At 29.3% G+C, this 27,216-nt stretch overlaps 1 protein-coding gene across 2 annotated transcripts in view; it reads left to right on the top strand.

The window, feature by feature from the left end:
• LOC126748842 (fibroblast growth factor 3) overlaps positions 1 to 17,961 on the top strand; it is a 180,163-nt gene extending 162,202 nt beyond the window's left edge. The window contains exons 3-4 of one of the 2 annotated variants that reach the window (XM_050458341.1): positions 6,579 to 7,199; positions 17,307 to 17,961. In XM_050458341.1, coding sequence (XP_050314298.1) covers positions 6,579 to 7,199; positions 17,307 to 17,492 — 807 coding nt within the window. In that variant the 3' untranslated portion in view covers positions 17,493 to 17,961. The remainder of the gene's footprint in view (positions 1 to 6,578; positions 7,200 to 17,306) is intronic. The other variant, XM_050458343.1, reaches the window with a different exon arrangement.
• Positions 17,962 to 27,216: the final 9,255 nt, after the last annotated feature.

Below are 27,216 nucleotides of genomic sequence, written 5' to 3' on the forward strand. Positions count from 1 at the left end.
CTGGTGCAGCAGTGCTATTTAAAATGTTAAGGACTAATACATGCATTTTCAGAGCCCATAGTAAAAGAATACGGAGTCTCAAAAAGAGCGTTTACTTGTTTTGCTATATAGAAAAAAAAACTTTCATACTACTTTCTCCTACTATTTTTCGAGAGATATTTTGATCAACTTAAAAGAACTGCGCTAATATATAGTAAATAATTTAGTATTTATAAATACGTTAGCACACACACTAAAATGATCTAGCGAACAAGAGAAAAAAGCCGTTTTATATTTAGATGAAAAATGTTTTTAAAATAAATTGTGTTTTTTTTTTTGTTGGACATTCATTTAAATTCCTTTGGGAACCACCAAATTAAGTTATTCCTTTTAATTTTAAATAAATAGCTTCCAGTTCTCCAGGCGTATTTGGTGAACTCAAAAATTAATTCTATGTAATTTTTGATGCCAGTGTAGTGAGCATTTGTTTTAATTGTAAGTGCAAAATAGTCAATAAGCAAAGGCAACATTATGACCAAATATTGTTACGAGCTGATGGTATAATATAATGTGCTGTGAACATCCGTGACGTCGAGGTGCTCTTGGTAGAATTTAATCAGCTTAATTATACCAAGAGTAATATAGGAAGGCATTTGAAAAGACTGAGGAGTATGACAAAAAAACATACTGTTCCAACATCAGCAACAGTACATGATAAGTTTATTCGCCTTTAGGCATTAGGAGATCCCTATTTTACTGCCAGCCAGTAAACAAGTGAGCTTTAAAATGTTCATGGCTTTAGTGTCACTGCTCGAACAATAAGGAATAGTAGTAATAACTAAATCTTCGAACTTGCAATGCCTTTATTTTTATATTTAACACTACGTTTACAGTCTAAACTAACAACAACTAATATTCTACGGGCTTATGTAGAAGAGAAGCACAAGAGCCAGAGGAATTCTCAGGATGTTTAACGATTTCGTACATCAGGGAACTTCAGAGAAAATTAGAAGAATCGCTAGGAAGTTCAACGTGAAACTGCGTTTACGTCGAATACAATCATGAAGTTTGGTGTCGAAGACCAAACCAGAAAGCCTAGTGGACACCAAGAACTGTATGTATTAAATAATATGTGAATGCGAAGACTCATACATTTCCGAGACAGAACGACCCTTGGAAGCTAGGAAAAGGAAGCACCAAAAGTGAACTCGAACAGGAGAAGTTTCCAGATGAGGAATTGCAGAACACGCTTGGTCCAACGGCCACAACGTATATTGGGTAAAAGCGAAAATTGGAAAAAAAGAAAATTCCTTGAAGCAACCTACATCGTGCAAAATCAAGGATTCTTCAGTCAGCCCAGTATCGAAATTCTCAACATCTGGAAACCTCTACTATCAGGACTTTGCACGATATAATGGATTTCTGGACCGAAAGTTCTACATGACTAGGCACATTATTCATAAATAGTATATAAGCCCGTAGAGCAGTAGTTGTTGTTAGTTTACACATGAACGGCTGGAGATACACACCAACTGAAAGGTCGTCTTCAATGTTCAATGTTAAGATAAAGGCATTGAAAGTTCGAAGATTAAGTAACATGAACACAATCTTAACGCCAGGTGTCCCATTAGAGCTCCCGTCGAAATTGCCCAAGGAGATTAAAAATTAGATCTTTGACCCAAAGTCAAAAATCATATTGATCAAGATGGAAAGTGTAGCAAACACCTATACTCTATTTCAGAAGTGTATAGAGCAATAAACTGGGGAATTCTGTTCTGTTTGGCTACATTTCGTGGTAGTTCATAGGCGCAGGTACTTATAATATTTATGAATTTAATTTTCACGGATTAAATGCCTTTATTTTGAAAGAGATTAAATACTAAATAAATACTTTTAATCCTTTTGTATAGGTACCTATCTTTTAACGCTTTGTAACATGCAAAAATGGGGTCAGGTAATATATACAGACTATAAATACTTTTAAATCATATTTTAAACGTTAATAGTCACTGCTACGCTGTAGTGTAATCACAATATTATTATCCCAATATTTAAAAAATGGAGGTATTCAGTCCAACGAAAAGATGTACTAAAAATTCTCCACTATCGCTGAGTGAAAAAGTTATTATTTTAAATGTACATGATTGCATAAAACACGATTACCCTAGTTTTACTGTGCAAGAAATTGTTGAAAAATGTTCTCGAATGAGTGGAATTGGAAAGTCCACTATTTTCAAATTGTTGCGGGAAAGAAAAGTAGCAGGTTAAGTGGAATCTCCCAAGCAAAAGCCAGGACGACCTACAAAAGTCCTTGATGAAAATGCTAAATGTATAATTCGAAGAAAAGTTCACTCTTTTTATTTTAAAAAGGAAATACCCACCCTAGACAAAATTTTAATGGAGCTTGGCCGAGATGACAGTATTCCGTTGATAAGTAGAAAACTATTATGGAAAACTTTAAAAAATATGGATTTTGCCTGGGAAAAGCATAACCTCAAAGCACTTTTACTGGAGAGCGACGAAATTGTTTGTTGGAGACGACAATACTTGAGAAGTATCAAGCAGTACCGCAGGGAGCAAAAGAAAGTTTTTTATCTTGATGAGACGTGGATTAACGAAGGTTATATAGTCCAAAAAATGTGGCAAGACAAAAATATAACCAGTGCTCGCCAAGCTTTCATAGAAGGCCTGTCTACGGGTATTAAAGTACCTTCGGGAAAAGGAAAAAGACTTATAATCACACATATTGGAAGCGAAGAGGGATTTTTTAAAGAAGGTCTGCTAACCTGTGAGTCGACTCGCACAGGAGATTACCATGAAGACATGAACTCGAGGACGTTTTCGAGGACTATTTTGGTGAAATGATAAAATTTCTTCCGGCTAATTCGGTGGTGGTTATGGATAACGCAAGCTATCATTCACGGCGAATAGAGAAGACGCCAACTTCAAGTTGGAAAAAGCAAGAAATTATCGATTGGCTGACTGCAAAAGGTATTGCGTTTGAAGCAAATTTGATAAAAAAAGAACTGCTGGCAATAGCAAACTTACACAAAACTCGTTTCATGAAATACGCCGTGGAAGATATAGCCGAAAAATATAATATAACTGTACTGCGCTTACCGCCATATCATTGCGAACTAAATCCTATAGAACTGATATGGGCGCAGGTAAAAGGATTTGTAGCAAGACAAAACACGACTTTTAAAATGAAAGATGTTAAGCTACTGTTTGATCAAGCCATTACGGAAGCGACACCAGAGAGTTGGCGAAAAGCAGTCCAGCATGTAATTAAGCAAGAGGACAAAATGTGGGATCTTGACAACCTCATCGATCAGATAGTCGATCCTTTAATTATAATGTCAAGAGGTGATGACAGTTCGTCAGATGACGAAGAAGACTACAATCTATTATAATTTAAAATTGTTATACACTGTTCAAAAAGTGCCAGATCCAAAAGTGACATTTTCAACTGTTTTACTCTACATATTATGTTCAATAAATTTGTGAAAAAAATATATTATTCCATTTAAACAAAAGTAACTTTCTAAAATAAAATAGCATTTAAGTACATTAATTATAAGGTAAAAAACAAGTCCCAGTTGTACGCCTTTGGCGAACCGTTTTCAATGTTTATCAGTGGGTAACAATGGGCAAAACTCATAAATTGACCCAAAACCGGGTGGCACTACCTGCAATCAACGAAAAAAAGAATTTTACATTGAAACTAATACCCAACTAAGGTAGTGGCATAAAATATTGGTGGATCACCAGGTACCACTTTTGCATACCTAATGAGGTTTTATTGCTCTACACACTTCTGAAATAGAGTATAGCAACGCGTCTTACTTGCTAACTATTCAAAAAGTAGGCAGGTACTAAAGCGGTACTACTTGATGAATTGGGCTGGACCTTCGATAGGTTTTTGGACTAGTCTGGTTGCCATTTAAGGAAAAACAAAAGTATGTCGGGATCAAACACTGGATCCATAGTTCTTGCTCGCGCTACAGAATTTTGTGAAAATGTACTTATGTAAGACAATACACGTCCGCATGATGCAAGAGCCGCTAGAAACTTTTTAGAACAGCGCCATTATTAGGTATTACCATAGCCTCCGCAATCGCCTAAATTTAATTTTATCGAGCACGTTTGGGGTATGTTGAAGAGGCGTGTTTTAAATCAAGAAATAGTGTTTCAGATAAGGGAAAGTTGCTGAGGTATATACAAGAGCAATGGCTACAGGTTAAGCAAAACGACATTGACAATTTAATTAGGAGCAAACAGATGTCAATCTGTTATTGCTGACTTTTTATTTTTCAATAACTTTTCTCTAAATTTTGTTATTTTGAATTTTCGATCCTTTTCTTCTTTAAATTGTCATACGTTATTAATCCCCCGGTATTCTACTATGAGTTTTTGTACTTATAAGAGTTTATTATTTAGCAAAGTTTCCAACATGAATTCGGATGTGTTTAATTTTAATATTTTCCAAATGTTTAATTGTCTTTTAAAACATTTTGTCCCCTAGATCATTTTGATGTCTCTAAGTAGGTGATTTACGTATTTATTTATATTAAGTATGAAATAATGTTGTTTATATTGAAATCTTGATAAATTATTTGGCCTTACTATTAAAGATCCATTATATGTAATGAGAATAAGTTTTTCTTCAGAAGGATTTTGTTCATAATAAAATTTCAAAAATAATTAAATAAATGTAATAATTAAATAAACGTGTGACTATATAATTGACATCATTTGGCTTATATGTCCGCATAATATAAAAACATAAGCCTCAACTTTTTGCATACGAAATATTAAAAAAAAAAACATTAAAACTTTTAAAATCTATCAAGTGTTCAGTTTCAACAACGTGTTAAGATAGCATCTGCAAAAAAAGGCATACATTATGCAAGATAAAAAAGTACGGTCTTACATTCGTGTAGCAAGCATATAAAAACTCCTAGGAGATCGAGTTTCTGGTCTGAACTTATTCTGAGACAAATAAATAGGAAGATTTTATGAGATCTGTTTTACAGTAACAACTAGAGATAAGCATCTCTGTTCAACCCACGTGTTGAATGTTGTGGTTGATTTTAATTTTTTAAATGTAAATGTTGATTTATGTCAGTGACTTATAGGTGTCCTGTCTGGGTAAAATTTTATCTGTTACCACCACTTAATCACTGTTTTAAGATTGTATTAGCTTATTCGTGCATCAAAAACCGTTTTGCCATCTCAATAAAATAAAAAGTTGTGTTTGAAATAAACACAATTTTTATTAGATATAAAAAAAAAGGTTTTTATCGACATTTTTTTTTTATTTTTATTGAATATAATTTTAGGCCAGGATGTTTGTAGAATATTTAAAAATTCGCTTCACATATTGGCGTGAAAGTTGAAATGAACCAAAATAATTGTTATTTTGTTTAGTTACTATTCTATTAATGCTTAGCTAAAATCTGCTGATTCTATCAGATTTATTTTAATAAAGTACATATGCAATTTTTTGTAATCTATTAAATACAAATTTGCCAATTTAAAAGATATTTAAATACTGTATAACCTTTTTCATGTCTGATTGTTGTATAAGCTTATAATAAGCGCATTTTTTGCTGCAATTAATGGTTTGTTAAAGCTAAATGGTAAATTTTCTCTAGTAGACTATATATACTTATATTCCAAAGTGATAAATTTTCCAAATATTTAGAAATTCTTCCTGGAAATCTTATCTATCTCTTCTTAGAACCCCACAGTAAAATAAATTCTATAATATACTTGATCTTTGACTTGAGTATTTCACTGTTTTTTCTTAACAAAATGTTTCCTTACTTTATTATCTGATAAACTATTTATAGTAGTAAATATGCTGGCTATTAGAATATATGAATTCTTAATAAAAATGCTTCTGGATTCATCCTAAGTAAGATAAAATTTTCATAGTCGTCAATTTTTTTTATCCATGGGTAAAAATTTTGTAGTTTTTTTCTGAAAAAAAACTCGCATTCAAAAACTCATCACTTTAACTTTACAGTTTACTCCCTAATTTAAAATTTCTTTACTTCTCCGAAAATTTGTTTGCTTTGAATATTAATAATAATTTACCGATATATGACCGAAACTCAAAAGCTAAATAAAATTTAAAAAATGTAGCGGATTCTTTTACTATATTATGCACTGGCATAAGTAGCAGCTATGGCCATATTTTATTACCGTAAAAGTTGCCTATATATCTTATTACCCGGCAATATAAATAAAAAATTATTAAAATAAATACATTTTCATTAATTATAATTAATTATTGTAACTAAGACAAGAAGTTTGACTAACATAAATTTGAAAGCCTGAGAACATTTTTCTTTTTAATCTATTGTTTTATATATATGCTCGGCGAACTCAGTTTTGGGTGCGGAAACCAATGTGCTAAGTTAAAAAGAAAGGGGTAGCTTATTTTCTGCAGTTTCTCTTTAACTTCGGGCGTTGTTCATGATTTTTTGTTACATGTAATGCATCAGTATTTTTCACCCAAGATAAAAATTTGCCAGTAGTGTATATTTTTACAGATATAATATATGACTAAATATAATTGTTTTTCTTTTCAGATGAACTTTGGAGAAGAATGTATCTTTAACGAAACGATCGAAGCGACAAATTACAATAAGTACTCATCAAGTAAATACTCTAATGAGCGACGAACATTTTATTTAGCCCTTAATCGACGCGGTCAGTCGCGAAAAGTAATGATCAAAGCGCGTCAACAATTAGGAAAACTCTCATCATACACTCGTGTACTAACACGTAGCGTAACTCCTGAGCAGCATCAGCTACGTCACCACCATCAATGTCCACCCAGTACAACGCATCACTCAAAAGTTCCAGAGCATTTAAAGTGTCGAAAAAAAAAGAAAAAAAAGAAGAAACGACGAAAAAATAGTGATAAAAACGAACACGAACTTGAACCAAAAAGACATAGTAGTAGTCCGGATAGCCAAACCGGGTCAGTTAAGTGTGATATATACAAGACGAGTAATAATACGAGTAGCGCAAACGGTACGCTAGCCGTTTCGCGTGACTATCTAGAGTGCCAAAGAAGCTTAAGTACCGTTAAAAAATCAAACAGTGGTAGTGCAAAACAGTTTGCTGCTGATAAAAAAAATAAAAACAATAATAAAAAGAAAAAGAAGAACAATAATAATAAGCAGAGAAAAAGACTGGATCAGGTTGTTAGTAGTTAACATTTTTAGAGAATGAATTTGATTAGAATGCAATAACATGTATGTTTTGTACTTTTTTATAAATAACTGTATTAACATTTTAAAACACTCCCAAAGTGCCAAACTCAAACTATATATGATAGTATTTTACTAGAAAGGCTACATTATACATATCGAATATGCCCTTAATTTAAAGTAGTTTATTTAAAAACTTTTTTTTATAATGCACCTAATTTATTTAAAAAATATATCTACTTAGTAACAGAGGGATAATCTAAAATTATAATAAAGCATATCAATGTCTGTTAATGGGTTATAAGGAACTTATATTTATTGTTAATTTTTAGAACATAATACGATATTCATACTAGACCAACTTCACAAAAAGTCTTAAATCAATAAATAAATTTGATATAACCGCTACTTTATGACACCTGATTTGCTAACAATAATATATTGGATATATGTTTTCCAATAAAATGCCTACGTTTTATAAAACTTTTTTTACAAAAACATTAAAATATTTATGTATATCATTAGGATGTTTATGATTTTAGAAGCATAAAGTTCAAACATTAAAAATGGAGTGTTGTTACAGATATTTAGATTTGATCGAACAGAATAGCTTTTCCACTTCTTACCAAATAAGAAGTAGAAAAGGATAGAGACGTTAATTAAGAAGTTTTAATAATACCCGCAAATTTAAATTTTATCATCTTTAAATAAATAACTAAAGCAAGATTTTCTTATTATACAGCGTGTCTCAAATTTACCCTTACAACAGTATAATAATTTCTAAGCGAAATTTTAGATTGTTGTCTTCTAATTAAGGACCGTAAAAAAGTACTTAATGAAATTATCATTTTCTTTTTTATTTAATTTGATATAATATTTTTAAATATTTTTCATTTTTTGATAATTTATTTTAAAATTATAATTCCCTCATACGAGTTTGGGAATATTTCTTATTTCCGTCAAAAAACTGTAAAATTATTGTTAACATTTTCTATTGCATGTTGCTTTTGAAAATAAGTAAGTGTCAGTGGCGATGATTGTATTTGCTGTCTGGCTCATGCTTCGAGGTAAAATCAATACACGCTATTAATTGTAAAAGTTATGGGTTTTCACCATATTGTCAAGACTTACAAATACATCAGTATAATTGATGTGTCTTGGCTTTCTTTTTATACAGTACTGTATGTCACGTCATGTCACAGATATTTTTTTTAAAAACATATTATAAAGAAAAACTCTTTACAACTAATTATTAAGCCTTAAAAAACTTGGTAAACTTGAATAAAACAGTAATTTACATTTTAGAGTCAATCACAGGCAAATAAATAAGGCTTTGGAAGTATAATTTTAAATCTTGTTGCATTAAAAATGTTCACACTTCCAAGTTTCATCAAAGTAGATGGCATTAATTGTATAAACTTGTTAAAAATATGTATTAAAATTGTAAATTAAATTTAAAAGAAGGCTTATACATTTTATCGTATTATGTCAAGTAGCACTTTTCTCTTAGAGCTATGTGATGTGTTCTAAATTATCTCAGTCCCTTTATACTTTAATTGCTGCTTTCATATGAAAATTTATGAATCTACAATATTTACTCGGGACATATTAGCTTATAACAACTAGATATTATCTTTTCATAAAAGATAAATGAAAAAATTTGCATTTCCCATAAATCCATATTATAAACGTCTTACCTCTTCTTTTTAAGAAGTTGCCAAATAAATTACAGTTGCAAATTTTTTTTGTTTTTCACTTTGTTTATGTAAATTTGATACTGGGTTCTTTATTCTTATTTCTCGTATTTTTATGTGCTAATATGAATCTAAACTAAGCTTTTGTGCTAATTTTTTCAGTTCACTTATGATTCATTCACCCCTCTGAACGCTACTGTTTTAACTTCTTTCTATTTTCCTTAAAGACTTGATGTGCGTGGATTTCTGTTTGATAAAGGAGAATATGCTGAAGCTGCTTCTGCCTTAAAGTCATCCTCCCATACATATCTCAATGTATTTTGGGTGACATATGTTTCGAAGCTTCTTTTTTCCTCGAGTGGGAAGTACTTTCGTCTTATTTTCTGTTCTTAGACTAAACATTTTATTTTTTAGGCTATTTACTTTAGCCTTTCTCTTATAATAAAAGTAGTTTCTGCGCTACCACTGCTGTGTATAAATTATTTTCTTTTAAATTCAATATTTGCTTAAGTTAAATTCATTATTAATTTTCATTTAAAATGAAACAACATTTTCAATCAACTTTAATAAAATTTCCATTTTATGCTGCATAGTATTTTTCTTTAAAAAACCTCCTAAACCTGGAATTTAACACATTTACGTTCGTGTATACATATGACCTTCTTTTCCAATTTAAGCTATCAAACTTTCTAGAAATACTGTATAAACATTCATAATTGTGAATACACTGCATTGTCATCACGCGCCAGGTTTTACAGTTAGTTGGGCGAATATGCTAAACTCTTAATTTTCGTAAAACATAATGGATATTTATTACTTACAAAACTTAAAAATACCAATACATAAAACATAAATCTGCATTCAGTATGGAAAAATAATTCGAAATTTTTGTCAAAGTTTAATCAGGTTTATATTTTAAGAACATAGGCAACTAAAGGTGATCCTTATGATTAAAATTTCGATTTTATCGAACAAATTGAATTAGTTAATTATATCTATCGTTTATAATGGCAAAATTTTAAAATATTGGATTTAAAATATTGTGAATATGAAAATAAAGAGTAGCCATTAAAGTTACAAGTAAAAAACATATATAATTGATCAATAAAAATAACCAAAATTCAATTATTTGTTATGGATTAAAGGTACTGTGAGAGTGTTTCATAGTTTTAGGTACAACTACTAGTCATTTTAAGTTATATCAGGTGGTTTCATGACACTTAGTTTACTTTTAAATTGTCAAAATATCATATCTATTTATAACATCTAATATTACATTACATTACATCATTCTTAGGTACGAGATTCTGTGCTAAAACTAAAATAAATTTAGCATCAGAAACAACGAAATTGTGATAAATAAGGCAAAGATAAATTTACATTGGATAATAACGAACGAGACTTATATGTGTTATTGTATATGATGTTTACAATAACTACACTACTACTACTATTATGTAGCATTCTTATACCACACGTTTAAAAGCTAAAGCTTATGTAATACACTTCCGCCTTTTCTCCGCTTTTTTACTAAAATATTTACATAACATACGGCGAGTACAGGGAGTACTATGAGGCGTTGAAACAAGTGTAACTTGTCAGATAAGACACCTTTAAAACAATGTAAGCATGTGTAATCGATAAATGATTATTATTATCGTTTAAGTTCAGAGTTTTCCATAATAATTCTCAAGATCCAGCGCTTTTAAGATGTTATAAATTTATTGCCTTAAAATTTATATATTCAGTCTAAGACTAGAAGTTATTTTCTAGATTTTATGACATATCTTAATTAATATTAAAGCTAAAAATAATAATTTCCTACAGATTTATATCTAGCTTTGTTGGTTATTTTTTTCAGTTTTACTGTAGTACCAATTCAATGATATTATTCATTTATTGCTAACATATATTTGCATCCATAAAGTATATATTATGGATAAATTCAATTATAATAGAATGAAAGTATTTAATGCCCACTAAAACATAATAATTGTATTATCAGTGTTAAATAAATTCTCTCTGAACACGTGTTACTGACATGTGTCATGTTATTTCTGTCATATGTCATTCATATTTTTTGGAATACCCTTACCGAAATACCCCGGATTTCTTGAGGTCTGATGACCTAGCAGGTCATCTACGTTTATCATATGAGACCTCGCCGTCCTAATCAACGCAGTGCAATTTTGTCGTTTGACTATACATACCACCATTAATAAATGTTTTAATTTATATATGTAAATACATAAATTTTTATTTTCCTAATAAAAATTTTTCATGAAGTCACAAAATCTCTAACACTAACACATCTCTAACACATCTTCAGAAAGTTTCTAAGTGGAATAACTTTACAGGAATAACATTAAATTTACTCTTCGACAATGTTACAAACAGAATTTTATTATTTTTAGTTTGTTATAATTTATTATATCAAAAAGAAAACATGTGTTGCTTTTTATGTTGGTCATTTTGACTTGTATTGTGTCCGATTAGATAGATTCTAAACATGTCCGGATTCGCTAAATTTTGCTTCCACTCTACCTGTTAAATGGGAAGACGATTGAAAGATTTAATTATTTTTTATATGTTACTTCTCACATGTTAACTTTCAGCAGATATCCAGAATATCCAGTTTTCTAGATTGAGTATTTCAATATTTTCCCAGTCAGTTAACTTTTTCATATTTTTTGAATATATTTAGGGCCAGAAAAACCTAATTTATAATATTATCTGCTTAGTAACATTTTTGCTAGAGATTTGCAAAATAATATAGCGGGTTTCTTTGCTATTGTAGTAGTAGTATTAGTACAAAACATAAATAGTAGACAGTAATAAAATGCGAGAAGAGATTTGTACAACGTGTATATATTTATATTATACAAACCTCTTCTCGCATTTTATTATTGCTACTATTTATCTATGTGTACACAGTCACTCTTGTAAGTTATGTCATAAATGTTCAGAGAGAATTTTTACCGCCAATGTAAATTTTGTCTGAAAAGCTACAATGCACCAAATCGCCCCTAGAATCCAAATATTACGTAATATATGGTGTTCTTTGTAATAATTGAATTTGAAGTCAGATATTGTATTTGGAATAATCTGTATAAAAAACGCTTAACTGAACCAACTTAACTTTCTTCATAACAAAGTGAGATATCCAAAAAACAAAGGCTTAGAAGAACAAATATAAAAGTTACGAAACTTTTCTTTTTATTTTAAATTAACAATTTGCATAATTTAAAGATAAAAAATAATAAATACTTGAAAACCGCCATGAGTATAATCAACGAAATTGGAACTGTGTCTATCAGCGAATAAAATCTATCAAAATGCAATAAAAACATGTTAACAGTACTTAGGGTACTGTGCCAGACACAATAATTGTTTTTGAATAAGAATGGCGATAGCGCATGAAATTTTCAGTGTGGCTAAGATAAAAAATTAACAGCTTATGGATCTCGAAAACCATAAGAGGTACGAGGTCAGTTAAACTTATAAATATCTTAACAAAACATATATGACCAAAAAAGATTTTTTTGGAGAACAGGTTAATAAAGAAAATAATATTCTCTATGTTTATTTTAGCAAATATTAAATCAATTGAGTACTTATTGCCAATTTCAAATTAAAAATTTATTTTAAGAGAAATATTTTTGACTTAGCAAAACAAGTTAAGAATAGTTATAGCCAATATTTATTATCCTATAGAAAAATAAAATCTTCTATATAAATCAGTACCATACATGAACTCAACCTTATTTAGATTTTACAAGCGAATATAAAAGATTGGGTATTTTTAAGTAATTTTTGTCATATATTGTTTTTCATTTTATGGTCCAAAGACTAGGAAAATTAAGCTTAAAATTTATCATTTTATTAACATTCAACAGTTATAGCATTCACATTTTTCAAATCATTGGCTACAATATACAGTGTGTCCACGTTTGACTCCCAAAGAGAAACTTTTTTATTTATGAGTTTACGAAAAAAATTGATTTTTCACAAAAACTCCTGGGTGAGTTGCATATTTTTTCTGGGTAAGGTAGCCTCACAAGTAAAAGTCCATTATTATTCGAGGCTCCTTGGCGATCGAGGAATTGGTCCTAGTCGTCGAACTGAGGATTCGGAAAAGTGCCTGAGAAGCCACTGCGCATAATAGAATGCACAGGATGACCATCTTGTTAAAAATATGAAGTCTGTCTATCAATAAATAGCGTATTACGTAAATTATCAGAAAAAAAAATTTTGCATTTCCAAAAGTACGCTGATTGATTTTTTCATTAAAGAAATAGAGTTTAATTATCCATTGTACCTACTTGCATACCAAATGTTTACTTTTTTGGAGTAATTGTTTACTGCAAAGAATCTAAAAATGGATATTCTTGGTAATGCAAATTTTGGGAACTAACTACACCATTAGCTGTGTTGAGTCTATCAAAGACAATTATATTATAGCAAAAGTTACTAATTTGTAAGTATTTCTGACCAACCCAAAAACCAAAATTATCATTAGTCTGTTAGCATCATCAATTGTTTACAGAGTTTAAGTAAATTTAGGTTTGTGTGTCCTGATGAGTTTATTATCTGTAAAAATTTGTTGAAAGTGTGATTTACTAGCATTCCCAATTTGAGATGCTCTACTCTTTAGCGATATTTTTAGGAAATATCAAATACAATTCAGTGTAATAGCAGCCATAGCATTTTTTTTCTTTTTAATATTTAAAATGTTTCTCCGATCTTTCTAAGTTTAAAAACAATCGATTTAACTATTTTATGGTTAATGGTTTGATTTTTTTATTAACTATACATTCTTGTCACATACAAGTATGATTTATTTTCTACTAAATTACATTATATATTAATTAACTTTATGTTGTTAACCTGATTGTTGTTCTTAGGTATTAGTTACTGAAAATCAGCTTTTTTAAGAGTAGATAGAGTAGAAACAATTCCTCCTACGTTTCGGCATTGGGCAACAATTGCAAAATTTTGCGATCTAAAAATTGTATCAATTACTTCTCATAAAATCATCACATAAAGAGACTTCGTTGTTATTCTTTTATATTTTTCTAAATTCTAAACTCTCTAATCTGAAAATCTGATCGGATCGACTCTTTGGGAGTCAATTCGTAGACATACTCTATATTGTCAACTTAACTGAAAATTACAATATGAAAAATTAAAAACAACAAAATATATCTCGTAGTTGTCTTGTTTTTTAGGTCTATATAGTCCAGAAAAATAGAGATTTTGACTTAAAAACTAGAAAAAGAGAATGTCCATATGACATGTCTACAAACTCTATTGTAGAGCTTAAAATTGGTAAACAATTTTCTCAGAAGACAAATTTTAATACGTCAAATTATCATTTTTGTAGAAAATCTCTGAAACACTCCGGTTGTATTAAGTATTTCAAAGATATTAAAATAATTCCAGATTGAGCAGTAAATAAGATAATCTTCACCTAATTTTTGGAAATATGCTTTCCGACTATCTCTTATTCTTTTAGAACTCCATATGCTGTTACTTAATATTTTAATAGACTTCGGTATGTTACACACATTGATAATTGAATATTGTACGAGTAGGTTATGTCGAGAAGTTCGATTACATGCCCGTTTTCAAGAACATACACAAATTGACCTTAACTTTCTCAGCAAGGTTAACTTGAAATAAATTATGAGATACTAAGTTAGTTACTAAGAATTTTTTTTTATTTAAAATTTATTCATTACGGATTTAAAGTTCGTATGAATATTTAGGTTAATAAAGACTTTAAGTTTAATAATCAGTAATAGCTTCAATTGTGATAATTTATCGAAACATTGGCAATTAATCTAACTTTATATTTTCTATATATTTTTAATAAAAATGTTAATTTAGATATGCAGTTAAATCTTGTATCTGTCCATCACTTCCAGCTAACCTCACTTCGATATATCAAATTGAAATATGAATTATGTGACACAATATTGTAAGCAGCGTAAAATTGTCTATATCAACCATATACCAATAGAAATTCGGCTGACATATAAGCAAAAATGTATGGTAATAATTCATTTTATTATATCCCTTATAATATAAGAAAAAAATATATCATATTTTAAAAATAAAACTGCGGCCCAACTATTAGGTATTTATTTATTACTTATCAATTATCAACAAAAAGGTAATTTAATAGACTTTTATACATTTAAGGTGTAGAAAGATGTACTAAAAATAAACAGTGTATTCAGTTCAAAGAATTTATTTTATTAAATATAAAGAGATAATAATTGAGCTATTTTGAAATTTCTCACGAACATTGGCAAAGGTTTTTCAAGAGTCGCACAATGAAGGCTTCCATTTGACATATAAACTAAAACTATCATCAATAAAATACACTTCAAATATATTAACTAATATAGATATTTGGTCAATTTAATTAATTTTTTTAAGACACTTCCTTTATGTTTTTTCTGGGGTTTATGATATTAAATGTACCCAATGACCGGCGGTGTACGTTGGTCAGTCTGGTAGAATGTCTCTAATCATGATTAATGAATGTAACGATCAGTTTAATAAGTCTAAAGACGTGCTATTACAGTGACTAAATCAGTTTTTGCAAATTATCTTCTAAAAGCTAATTTAAGCTAAGTAAGAATTTCACATCACTATAATCAAAGTAAAAAATTATTGATAAGTATGGATAAACGGAAAAAATTGGCAAAGCTTTAAAGACCTGATTTGTTCTGTATTAATGAGAGACTTAATATGAATATAATTTTGAATAATTTACACTAGTTTTGCCCTTCATTTGTTAGGCAGGTTCCTTCTAACTGAGCATTGACGACTTCTATCAGCAATGAATAGGTGTCGCTACGTTAATAAGTTAGACATTACATTTATATGTCAATTTAGACATTATTTTTGTTTTTGAGTTGGTAACCTTTTTGTTAAATTTTCCATTTCCGCGTCCACATATTATAATCTTGTAAATTATGTTTCACGTATTATACTTTGACACTGTAGATTTTACATTTCAATTTATGCAGCAATATTTCGGTATTTTCTTGAAAAAAAAGGTGATTTTTTTCAATCAAAGTAAGATTAGTTGGAGATGGGCAGAAGTTAATTATTGCAAAATTAAACTTTCCTTTGTATATTAAAATTAACGTTTTGTTTTAAGACAATCATTAACGAATGTTTTTATTGAAATGCAAGCACTGCATAATCATTTAATTGCAAGCGTTCTAAAATTTTAAATAATATAATAAAACTAACAAATTTAATAAAATCAACATTTTTACACATTATTGCCTTAACTAAAAAGTATTTAAATTGAAGCCTCACAGAATTATTAAGAACCTTTATCATCATTCGAGATATAAAATCTCTAGTGATTCAAGAACTGGCCTTAATGAAATTTTGTTAATTACACTATCACTATTAAGACTTCATAGCAAAAAAGGGCTATTCTACATAACGGCTAAAACTATATAGTATTCTATATACTATACTATAAATGTTAGGGACTCATTTTCTAATATCTGATCATGTTTATACTAAAGCATAAGATAATTAAACTTATGAAGTAATATTCAAAAAAATACCAGAAAACGCTTAATCCAAACCATTATTTAATAATATTGCTCTGTATTGACACTAAATGGTTGGATTTTTTTCCAATTTGATTTTTTTTTAGATTTGAGTTATCACCCTAAAATATAAGTTCTGTTGCTTAAAATATAAATGAAAAATGTTGTTCTTTAATATATACACACTAGTAGTACATACCAAAGATTATCATATAAGTAGTTTGTATATAATATCTGATGTGGTTTTGTATTCTTTGATTTAACACGTTAACTATTTAAATTGCATGATATATTAGTAGAATGAATAATTTAGTTGTGTACTTGATTGTTAGCCTAACAGCCCGAATTTAAGACAAAAACTTTCAAGGTAGCTTAAAGTCAAATTCAGTAAGCAAAATAAATGAACCTTAAAGTTACGCGTATTAAGGAATTATTTGTCAGTTGCCACAAGTAAAATAACTAATTGATTCGAGTTTTTGCAAAAATATTGTAACTTTTATTATTTATTTTAGCATATGCTGTATTTGTTAACAGGTGCTATAAATGTTTTTTTGACTTTAAGATATATTCATTAAATTGATAATTTTAAAATTTAACTGAGCCAGTTTGGTAGAAGTAGATTAAACATAATTGATTGTATTTTTGGAGCAATTAAACCAAACAGCATGCATACAAACTAAATGCAAATATTTGCCAACTTTTTTCGGCACATTTTCTTAAATGTTGCATGCTAGTTGGTGCTCATTAGTTTTATGTTACTAACAGCTTGTACTGCAAATATGTTGTTAAACTATAAAATATATTATAATCTATAAAAAACTTAGGTGGATGTAATTCAGGAGAATACGACTACTGGTGCCCCAACTACTACAACGCCTGCCGAAGAAATGAACGATGACGACTACACCATGGAAAGTTCAACCCATCTTGATTGGGATGATTCCACTGGGCTCCCCGACATTTCCAAAAATTTTGCCGAAAGCGATCATACGCAATCAAACTCTGACTGACTATAGTCCTGTTCACAATTTTAAATTGAATAATTTATTTCTGCTATTTATTGTTTGTATTTGTATATAGTAATTCCTAGTAAATATACCTCAACTATATAAGAAATTTTCTCTTTCATCATATTATGTAGAATATATAAATCGACTATTTGGAATATGATTATTGTTAAATGCATACAGTATTTTAGCGATAAAGTTGGTAAGGATGTTTTTTTTTTGTAAAAATATTTTATTAGGTAATGTTTAAAAATATTAGCGTATTTCTTTTAATGTAATGTCAAACACCAAATTAAGATTACAGTTAAGAAGGCAAATCTAAAGTAATTATTGTTACTTGTCGCTTTTGAATTGGTAATAGATGTAGTACTAAAACCTGTACAAAAAAACACACATATTTCAAATATTTTGAACATATTAACTTATTAACTATTTTACCCTGCACACATAAAGTTAATAGGAAAAATAACAATCTCACTTTATCCAGTAAGGATAATTTAAGATAATATCAATAAACAGATTATTATGTTTCTCTTTTTATAACGTTTTTAAAGCTTGTATAAAATGCAGTTAAAATAACGCATTTTAATTAAAGTTTAGCACCTTAAAAGAATAAAATGCTAAATGAAAAAAATGTTGACATTTCTAACACTACTACACTAATTATAATAGTTATATATATAAAGAGTATATATTTTGTATTATAAATAGATCAAGAAGCAAAGTATAGGGTGCTAATTTTTGATTGTACCTTTTCGTAAAAGTAAGATTAATACGTTAAAATAAAAAATTTTCTGTCAAATAGTAATGAAGATACAATTGTTATTTATAACTTATAACAGAAAGGTAATTTATTAAGGCAAAAATTGATATAGAATAGATTCTAGTGCTTCTTCTAAAACTACAAGTTTTCAGATCATACTCTAGGTTTTACATGAATCTTAGTAATATATTGTTTCATAGGTAATATCTCTAATACATCTATTACTTATTCAAAATACACTTATTATTATTAAGTTTTATGTCATTTTCCAAATAATTGATTAGATGTGTAAATCACATTTATCACTTAAAGAATCTCAAATTAAATGTTTCCGTAACACTCGATTGTCTTTTTCTTCTTACTCTATTTTGTAAGAACTGAAATAAAATAAATATGCTGTGACTTATTGGATATACATTATATATAATACGCTTAGGACCAGATCTTGTTTTTTGTATTTTATGTAGATATTCATCTAGTTATAAAAAAAAGATCGTGAACTAATAGTTTTATTTTTTGAGCGGACAGAAATACTCCTTTACAATATAATTATGCTAATTATTGTAATAGTGCTATACGTTTAGTATCATTTGATACTTCCGAAAATTTTAATTATTTGCGCATAAATTAGGTTTACCAAAAAACTAGGTAAGTTAAAATCCTAATTCAACTTGTAGGCAATACTTACCATTATCAGTCAGTATTATGTAAAAATAGTTTAATTTAAAAAATGAATAAATTAAGTAACATATTTAATTTAGTAGTTCTTTTATTTAAAAAAAAGTCTCGACAGTTCCGATATAAGAGAATTAAATATTATTCGAATTATAATGATAAAAATTAAAGAATCAACAAATGATGCAACAATATTAAACAACATCCTTTTAAAAACCTGAGATTTGGCAAAAACGTCATGACTAAGGAAAAAATTTATAATCAAATAATGTAAACCTTATAATTCGGCAAGTTCTGATAGAATTATCCTATCTATACTCACATGGTGTATTGCCATTTTTATATAGTTATTTCAGTCATCAGGCAATAATAATTACCTAATGTTATTCATACAAAACTAGAAAACCAAATCCAAATCTGCCTACTCTTTTTAGCATAAGACTAAGTCTTTTTAATGACTTCAGATAATTGTCATTTTAGTCAAAGTACGAACCTGTGCGGGATCTTGGTCTAAAAGGCAAAAGGGAATTGTAACAATACCTAATGGCATTGGAACTATCACTTTACGCTTACTATAAACTACAACTACTATAACAACCTATAATGCTGAAAACTATAATAAACCTGGTGCCTCTTAATCCCTTTCTACAGTTTGAATCTCAGGTTGCACCATACGGATTTAACTGAAAAGGAACGTAAAGAGGTAATAGTTAAGTAGAAACGTATCATCCATTTTTCACTAAGAGACCAAACGAAAACAAAACAAAGGTAAAAACACAAAGTCACGGTCTCATCAAATCTATATAATTTTTTAAAGCTACACGTGTTGCGCTCCTATCGGAGCATCATCAGGCCTAAAAAATACATTAAGATATTTTTCACAAAACAAAAAGAACGCTTATAAAACTCATTACCTAGACCTACACAGATCACATTACAACTAACAACAAAAAAAAGCTAGGTTAAGTTAACAATTCCCACCATAGATAAAAATATATGCTTAAAAAAAAAATAAAAAAGTAAAATGTCACCAGTGGGGAACGATCCAGTAACCTTTAGATTCACAGGCGCGCGTCTAACCCATAGGCCACCAAGCAACATGATCAAAAATGGAACACAATCCGAACTATACTAATAAGTGTGAATATAAGTAAACAATCTTTACAATAAAAATTAAAAATATCTAAAATCGAAAAAGAAAAAAGAAGAAAAGACCTTTTAAGAGAGGTTGTTATAAATGAGGTGAAGTTCAAACGTGAAAACATTGTTCACACACACAAGGATAGGGCTCTTCTTAGCTTTAGTTATTTCCATTTTTTCTAACAAGTCCAGTTTTTTGCTTTTTGAGCATTCATGCAAAATATCCGCTCTCTAAGTTAAAGAAAAACCATGTGAGGAGGCCAATAAATGATTTGCAAACGCCGATTTAGTTTCGGTCATGTCAGTATCCCTATACCTGTCCACCAAACTTGTATGTTCCTTTATATAAAAAATCACGATTAAATCCTTTCGAAAGCTGACAAGGGTAATTGCCTGATTATACTTAAGAGGGATGATTACATAGAGAAGGTTTTGGATTTTTTGGGTTCGGGTGACTTTGTTAATGTAAACAAAGATCCTACTAGCTCTTTTTTCTCCAAGGTTAAACAAACCCTTAATAGGTGTAATCTGACTTTAGAATTTTTTCATACTAGGAAAGAAAAATTATAGCCTATGAATCCCGGAACTCCTCTCCTCTACGGCCTTCCTAAAATCCATAAACCCAATCTCCCTATTAGGCCAGTAGTATCGTTTGTAAACTCACCTTGTTACAACTTGTCAGCCTGGTTAAATACTACACTCAGAGATGTAACTAGTTTCAGAAGTACTTATTCCACAAAAAATTAAGTAGAGTTGATAAATTTTTTAAAAAATATCTGCATACCAAAGGGTTCAAAACTAATTTCTCTGGACGTTAAGAACTTATTTCCAAGCATTCCACCTGGTGATTGCCTTGATCTAGTCAGGTCCCTTTTGCTTAAGTCACCGCTTGACAGATTTATTGGCGATGATCTTTTAACACTCCTCAAGCTAGTACTTGATCAGAATTTTTTCGTTTTCAACAACAGGTTTTTTAGACAAGTGACTGGACTAGCAATGGGGTCTTGCCTCTCTCCTCTTCTCAGTGAGATTTTTATGCACCATTTGGAGAAAAGGATTGTCAATGGGAAGTTTGGTGCTTTTCTCACTGTATATAGGAGATACGTGGATGATATTTTTGTGGTATGGAATGGAAATGATCTGGAATTGGCGGATTTCCTCATTTCTATAAACTCTCTTCACGCAAATATCTCGTTTACCATTGAAGAAGAAAGAGACGGAAAGTTACCTTTTCTTGATGTTCTTATTTCAAAAAATACCAACAAACTTGAATTTGAGATCTACCGCAAACCCACCACTACGGACAATGTCATCCAATACTCCTCTTATTCCTACAAATTTGCCTCTTTTAATTCCCTTTTCTATCGCCTTTTCAACATCTCCCTTTCTAGAAAAGCTTTCCTTGATAAACTAAATATAATTAAACATGTTGCTTTTAATAATGGTTTTCTACTTGATATAATTAATCGCCTTTATTCTAAATTCTATAATAAATACAAACTTACTTACAATTTAATCCATCTTAATAATGAAAATAGTAATCTTTTTAGATCAATGTCATTTTTTGGTAATATTTCTTTTCAGCTTGCAAAGTTTTTCAAGTCTACAAATCTTACAATTGCTTTTAAAACTACAAACAGTTTAAAAAGTTAGCTAGTTAGTACAATAAATAAGGCAGATTTCTTTTCAAAATCAGGAGTATATTCATTAAGATGTAATGACTGTAATGCCATTTACATAGGGCAATCGGGGAGAAAAATTTCCACCAGAATAAAGGAACATACAAGTTTGGTGGACAGGTATAGGGATATTGACATGACTGAAACTAAATCGGCATTTGCAAATCATTTATTGGCCTCCTCACATGGTTTTTCTTTAACTCAGGGAGCGGATATTTTGCATGAGTGCTCAAAAGGCAAAAAACTGGACTTGTTAGAAAAAATGGAAATAACTAAAGCTAAGAAGAGCCCTGTCCTTTTGTGTGTGAACGATATTTCCACGTTTGAACCTCACCTCATTTATAACAACCTCTCTTAAAAGGTCTTTTCTTCTTTTTCAATTTTAGATATTTTTAATTTTTATTGTGAAGATTGTTTACTTATATTCACACTTATTAGTATAGTTCGGATTGTTTTCCATTTTTGATCATGTTGCTTGGTGGCCTATGGGTTAGACGCGCGCCTGTGAATCTAAAGGTTGCTGGATCGTTCCCCACTGGTGACATTTTACATTTTTAATTTTATTTTTTTTTTTAAGCATATATTTTTATCTATGGTGGGAATTGTTAACTTAACCTAGCTTTTCTTTTGTTGTTAGTTGTAATGTGATCTATGTAGGTCTAGGTAATGAGTTTTATAAGCGTTCTTTTTGTTTTGTGAAAAATATCTTAATGTATTTTTTAGGCCTGATGATGCTCCGATAGGAGCGAAAAACGTGTAGCTTTAAAAAATTATATGGATTTGATGAGACCGTGACTTTGTGTTTTTACCTTTGTTTTGGTAATAGTTTAGAACTAAGACATGCACCAGGCCTATGGAACCCAAACTTACCTAAAAATAGGTACATATATGACAATTACTCACTACCTAAATTATTTAAATTATATCTTTAAGGGCAACCCAAATGACAGATACCAAAACAATACTGAAAGCACTAAGCAAAGTAAAAACAAGAAGTGCTCTGTTAAACGGTGCTGAACATGATTTTCTAGGACATTAAAATGATAATCAAATCAACAAAATGGTAAAGTGAGAATTCAGAAAACAAAATCGCAGATACAATAACCAAGAGGGCGTCTAGTCGCACTCTTATCATTTAGAACCAATGCTCCTCATGACTCATTGGTGTTACGCGCTGTAGGAAACAACTTAGTAAGGATGCACTTAACAAATAGAAAATAAAGGTAGATAGCTTTAAAGAAAATGCAAAAATTCACAAAAAAATTCAACTCCAAATACGCTAGCCAAATAGTTGAAGACAACTATTCAAAAAGAAACCTAAAAAAAATTCTAACCGAGATATTAACAGGCTAAAAGAACTGAACACTTTTTTTTGTTATTATTCAAAACCGTTTATTTATTATTATTATTTTTTGTTATTTTTAATTTTCTTTATTTACAATCTATTGTTGACAAGGATGAATAAAGATGGCGTATTTTTGTCAACAATAGAATATAAATTAAAAATAAAAAAATCATAATAACAAATAAAGGGTGTTTTGACATGGACTTAAAACTTGGTATGCATAACATAATATAACTGATAGCAATTTTAAATGTATCCCCTTATGATGGAAACCGCTATATCCGAAACATGTAGAGAATTATAAAGACTGATGAATAAATAAGTGAACTGGGAGACTGTAAGATTTTCATTTTACCCTAATATACGACTCTACTGCTAGTATGGACTATTTCTTCACTATAAATATAAGAGATTTGATATAGAGAGATTCAAAACAAAACATAGAGGTTTGTAAAGGGCCTGAATGCAATACTTGCAGTAATGCAGTACTTTAATTTATTTTTAATGAGCAGGTCAAATTCCTTAATTTTAACAATATTAATGACTTGATTTGAGTCGATTTTATAAAATCTGAAATATGTGCAGGGCTTGATTCTATATACACTCTTTTAAAAAACTAAAAAATTAAAAAAATAAAGTAACAATTTCTTCAGTATTGTGTTGAGTACTCTGTGCGGTCACTTTTTATTACTGTCAATATACATGTGTTCCTAAAATATAATTAAATAAATTTTATCAAACTTTTTAATTTCAAACTAAACTTTTAGTTTAGCCGAAAAGCTTAAGTCAAAATATAGAAATTAACAGAATATTTAAAAAAAACTAGAAATAATACAGTTATATTTTTTGTATTTTTTGTCAATGTAAAAAAATTAAAAATACTAAAAATACTACTGAACAATCTTTAAACTTAATAGGCACTTAGGACGTCATCTCCATATCCCATATATTGTAGACACCCCAGATTATCGCTGATGTGTAAGTCCTGTAAGTAGCAGGACTGTTCCTCATAATAGTATGCCTATTTAAAAAGTTATTTCCAAACGAACAAATTTAACGTGTTTCTGGATATCTTTGAAAAAAATTCCCTGGCAGTGATGCCTTTTGGTAACCACTCTGCATATGCTTTGCAGATATCTATTATTTAAAAGAATAGAGTTTTTAATGTAAAATCCAGTAAGATAGTTACCACATATAGTTGACCCATATGTCAGGCACCGTCGTAAATTTCGCGGCTCAGGAACTAAAAATAATTTTATTCAGTGTCGTGTCATTTGTTAGAAATTAGAAATTGCCCTTAGCAATTACAATATGGCTTTACAATTCTTTGGCATATTCTATTTTAGGGTAAACCTACTGGATTCTGATAATTTGATCTTTATCTAAACTACTCTAATAAATCGTTCTAGTTTTATTGTTTAAGGAAAAATATTATCACAATCTTAAATGTATTATAAACAGTTTATTATTTATTTAATTTTACATACTCCATTTTGCAGATAAAATCTAATTAACAATTGGGATAAAAAAATACATTTACTAAATATACATTGTTAAGCCAAATGGATTAATCTTTTCTTTTCCGATTGTTATTTAACAATAGTTAAATAACAATAGGAAAGAAATCAGATATGTCTAGGCAAAGGGTACATTTTTATCACATTCGAGATTACAGTTACTAAATAAAGCACAGACTATGAATTCTGTTGTACGTATTACACGATCTGCGCAGGGAGAAAACATTGTTTTGTTTTTAAAGAATTATTTGTCTTAGCTCTTGATAAATAAAATATATCTTGGTCTCTCGCGGATACTCAAATTCAAATAAACTTTATTTGCCCCCAGATATATAATTATTACTTAAACTTAAAGAATATTTTGTTAAAAATATGTTTTCTAATAATGGCATAAAGGATTATTCCGCGATTATAGAGCGAATTGCACTGGCTACTTAAAACCAGTGTGGACATTTCTAAATATTTAATCTATACTTATTTTAAAATAACTGCCTATAAAATATAAATATTAAACAAAACTATTACAAAATATATGAACAACACTTAGAATTTGAAAGGCAAGAGAAACAAGTGAATAAAAAACGCTGGCGGGAAAGCTCGGGAAGAAAGGTTCGTTAGTTTATTTTCTTCATTTATTAATTTTTCAAAATATTAAGATTGTGTTTGTTCCACATACAGGGTGAAAATTTAAAAACTTGCAATGGTATATATATATATTATGAACAGCAAACTAAATAAAAAAACGCTGAGAATAGATTATATAAAAATAAATGAGAAACAAAAACAAGCTCATTATCTTGCACTTATCTGCAACTCCTTGGACACCCCTAAAATTTAAAAATAGAAAAAAACATATAGGCAGACATATTTCAGAAAATTATATGCAGTTTATCAAGGAAAACAATAGACACTATTTTAAAATTTTTATTAACTATTCTGTGTCGGAGTTCCTCTAGTGACTCAGGTTGCGTTTTAAAAAACACATATTTTAGGTACAAAAAGAAGTCAAGACGTGTTAGCTCCGGCGATCTAGGTGCCCAATCAATAGGACCTCTTCTTCTTATCCACTGGTTAGGATATTGATCAAAAAATATTTATGTCTCTTGTATAATATCTATGAGATTCAAAAATTTATTTCATTATCAAAAATGTTTCTTAAATAAGCATGCTTTTTTTACTACATATATGATGTTTACGGTAATTTTCCATGTTTCAAATATCTTCTGTTCCAATGTGCCGTAATATTGTCTCTACAAGGTATATCAAATGAAAACCGCATGCAGCTGTTTTATATTTTTTAAATTATTTTTCGAATGCGCGATAGTATTGAAGCCCTATATACCACGTCGCTTTAATCAAAAAGCAAAATAATTAAAGTATTAAAAAAATACTTTTGCTTAGAAGTTTCTTTTAGTTTTAATTTGATCCATGTTTCAACATTAAGAGAACTATTTCATAGAATGCCAATTTTTTACGCTTAAGTTTTTGCCTTGTTATTAGAAATGTCAATTTTTAAATTGCGACCAATATTTTTTCTTAAACTAGTGCTATCTAAATTTATGGCCCATGCCTTGATAATGAAACAAAACGTCGAATTCAAGTTGTTCAAAACTCCTGTCTAAGATTTATTTTTGGTATACGAAGACGCAACAGCATTACTTGTAAGCTTAAACATGAAAATGATTAGATATGGTAACACGTAGAGAGCTACATTCAGTTCATTTTTATGATAAAATTTTAAAAAATCGCATTCCTCACTACCTCTATTAAACTAAAAACTTCAGCACATCATGTAAACATAAGACAAAGATATCTTGTTGACATTCCAAGACATCATAAGGAAATTTTTAAATCATCCTTTTCCTACAATTCTGTCAGCCTGATAAATAAGTATAAAGTTAGTGATTTAACATTGTCAGCCCGCTCATTTAGAAATTCAATTTGAAAAAAAATGTTTGTTTAATATGTAACCTATTTAATTATACAATATGTGACGTAACGCTGCATTTATAGTGTCATCTCTTCTTTTTTCTTCTTTTCTTTCGATCTTTTACTTCCTCTTTATTTTATAAATATATTCTTATATATATAATTATAAAAACAAATAAATAAATAAACAGTTTACTTCGTGCCTTCGTAATTGTATAACGTAATTGTTAGGATGCTGAAAATTAGGCCATTTAATCCCGCACAATTATATTAATTATATTATTATTATTATTTCTTTTACACCAATGTAAATATTGAATTGTTAATTATATTGGAAATTAATAAACGTTATTATTATTTGTAGAAAATTCAATATTTTTTTTTAATCGAAAATAAGATTTACTTGGGTAACTTCGATATTGTCTTTGTTAATAATTACTCTTGTCTAAAAAAAGAATAGCTTTTTAGGTAAACCAAAATATTTTAATTAAACTAGTAACATGCTATGATTGACTGTTTCAAAGGCTTTACTGGAATCGAGAAGAACCATAAAAAAGAAAGTGGAAAAGCCATAAAAAATTGAGTGGACGTCTTTTTATCTAGGACAGTACAATAAAGATTATCCAAAAATGAGATATTGCTTTGCACTTTAGATTTTTAAATAGAAATCCAATTTTTT

This window comes from Anthonomus grandis, chromosome 22 (genome assembly GCF_022605725.1).
Source record: "Anthonomus grandis grandis chromosome 22, icAntGran1.3, whole genome shotgun sequence".
Classification (NCBI taxonomy): domain Eukaryota; kingdom Metazoa; phylum Arthropoda; class Insecta; order Coleoptera; family Curculionidae; genus Anthonomus; species Anthonomus grandis.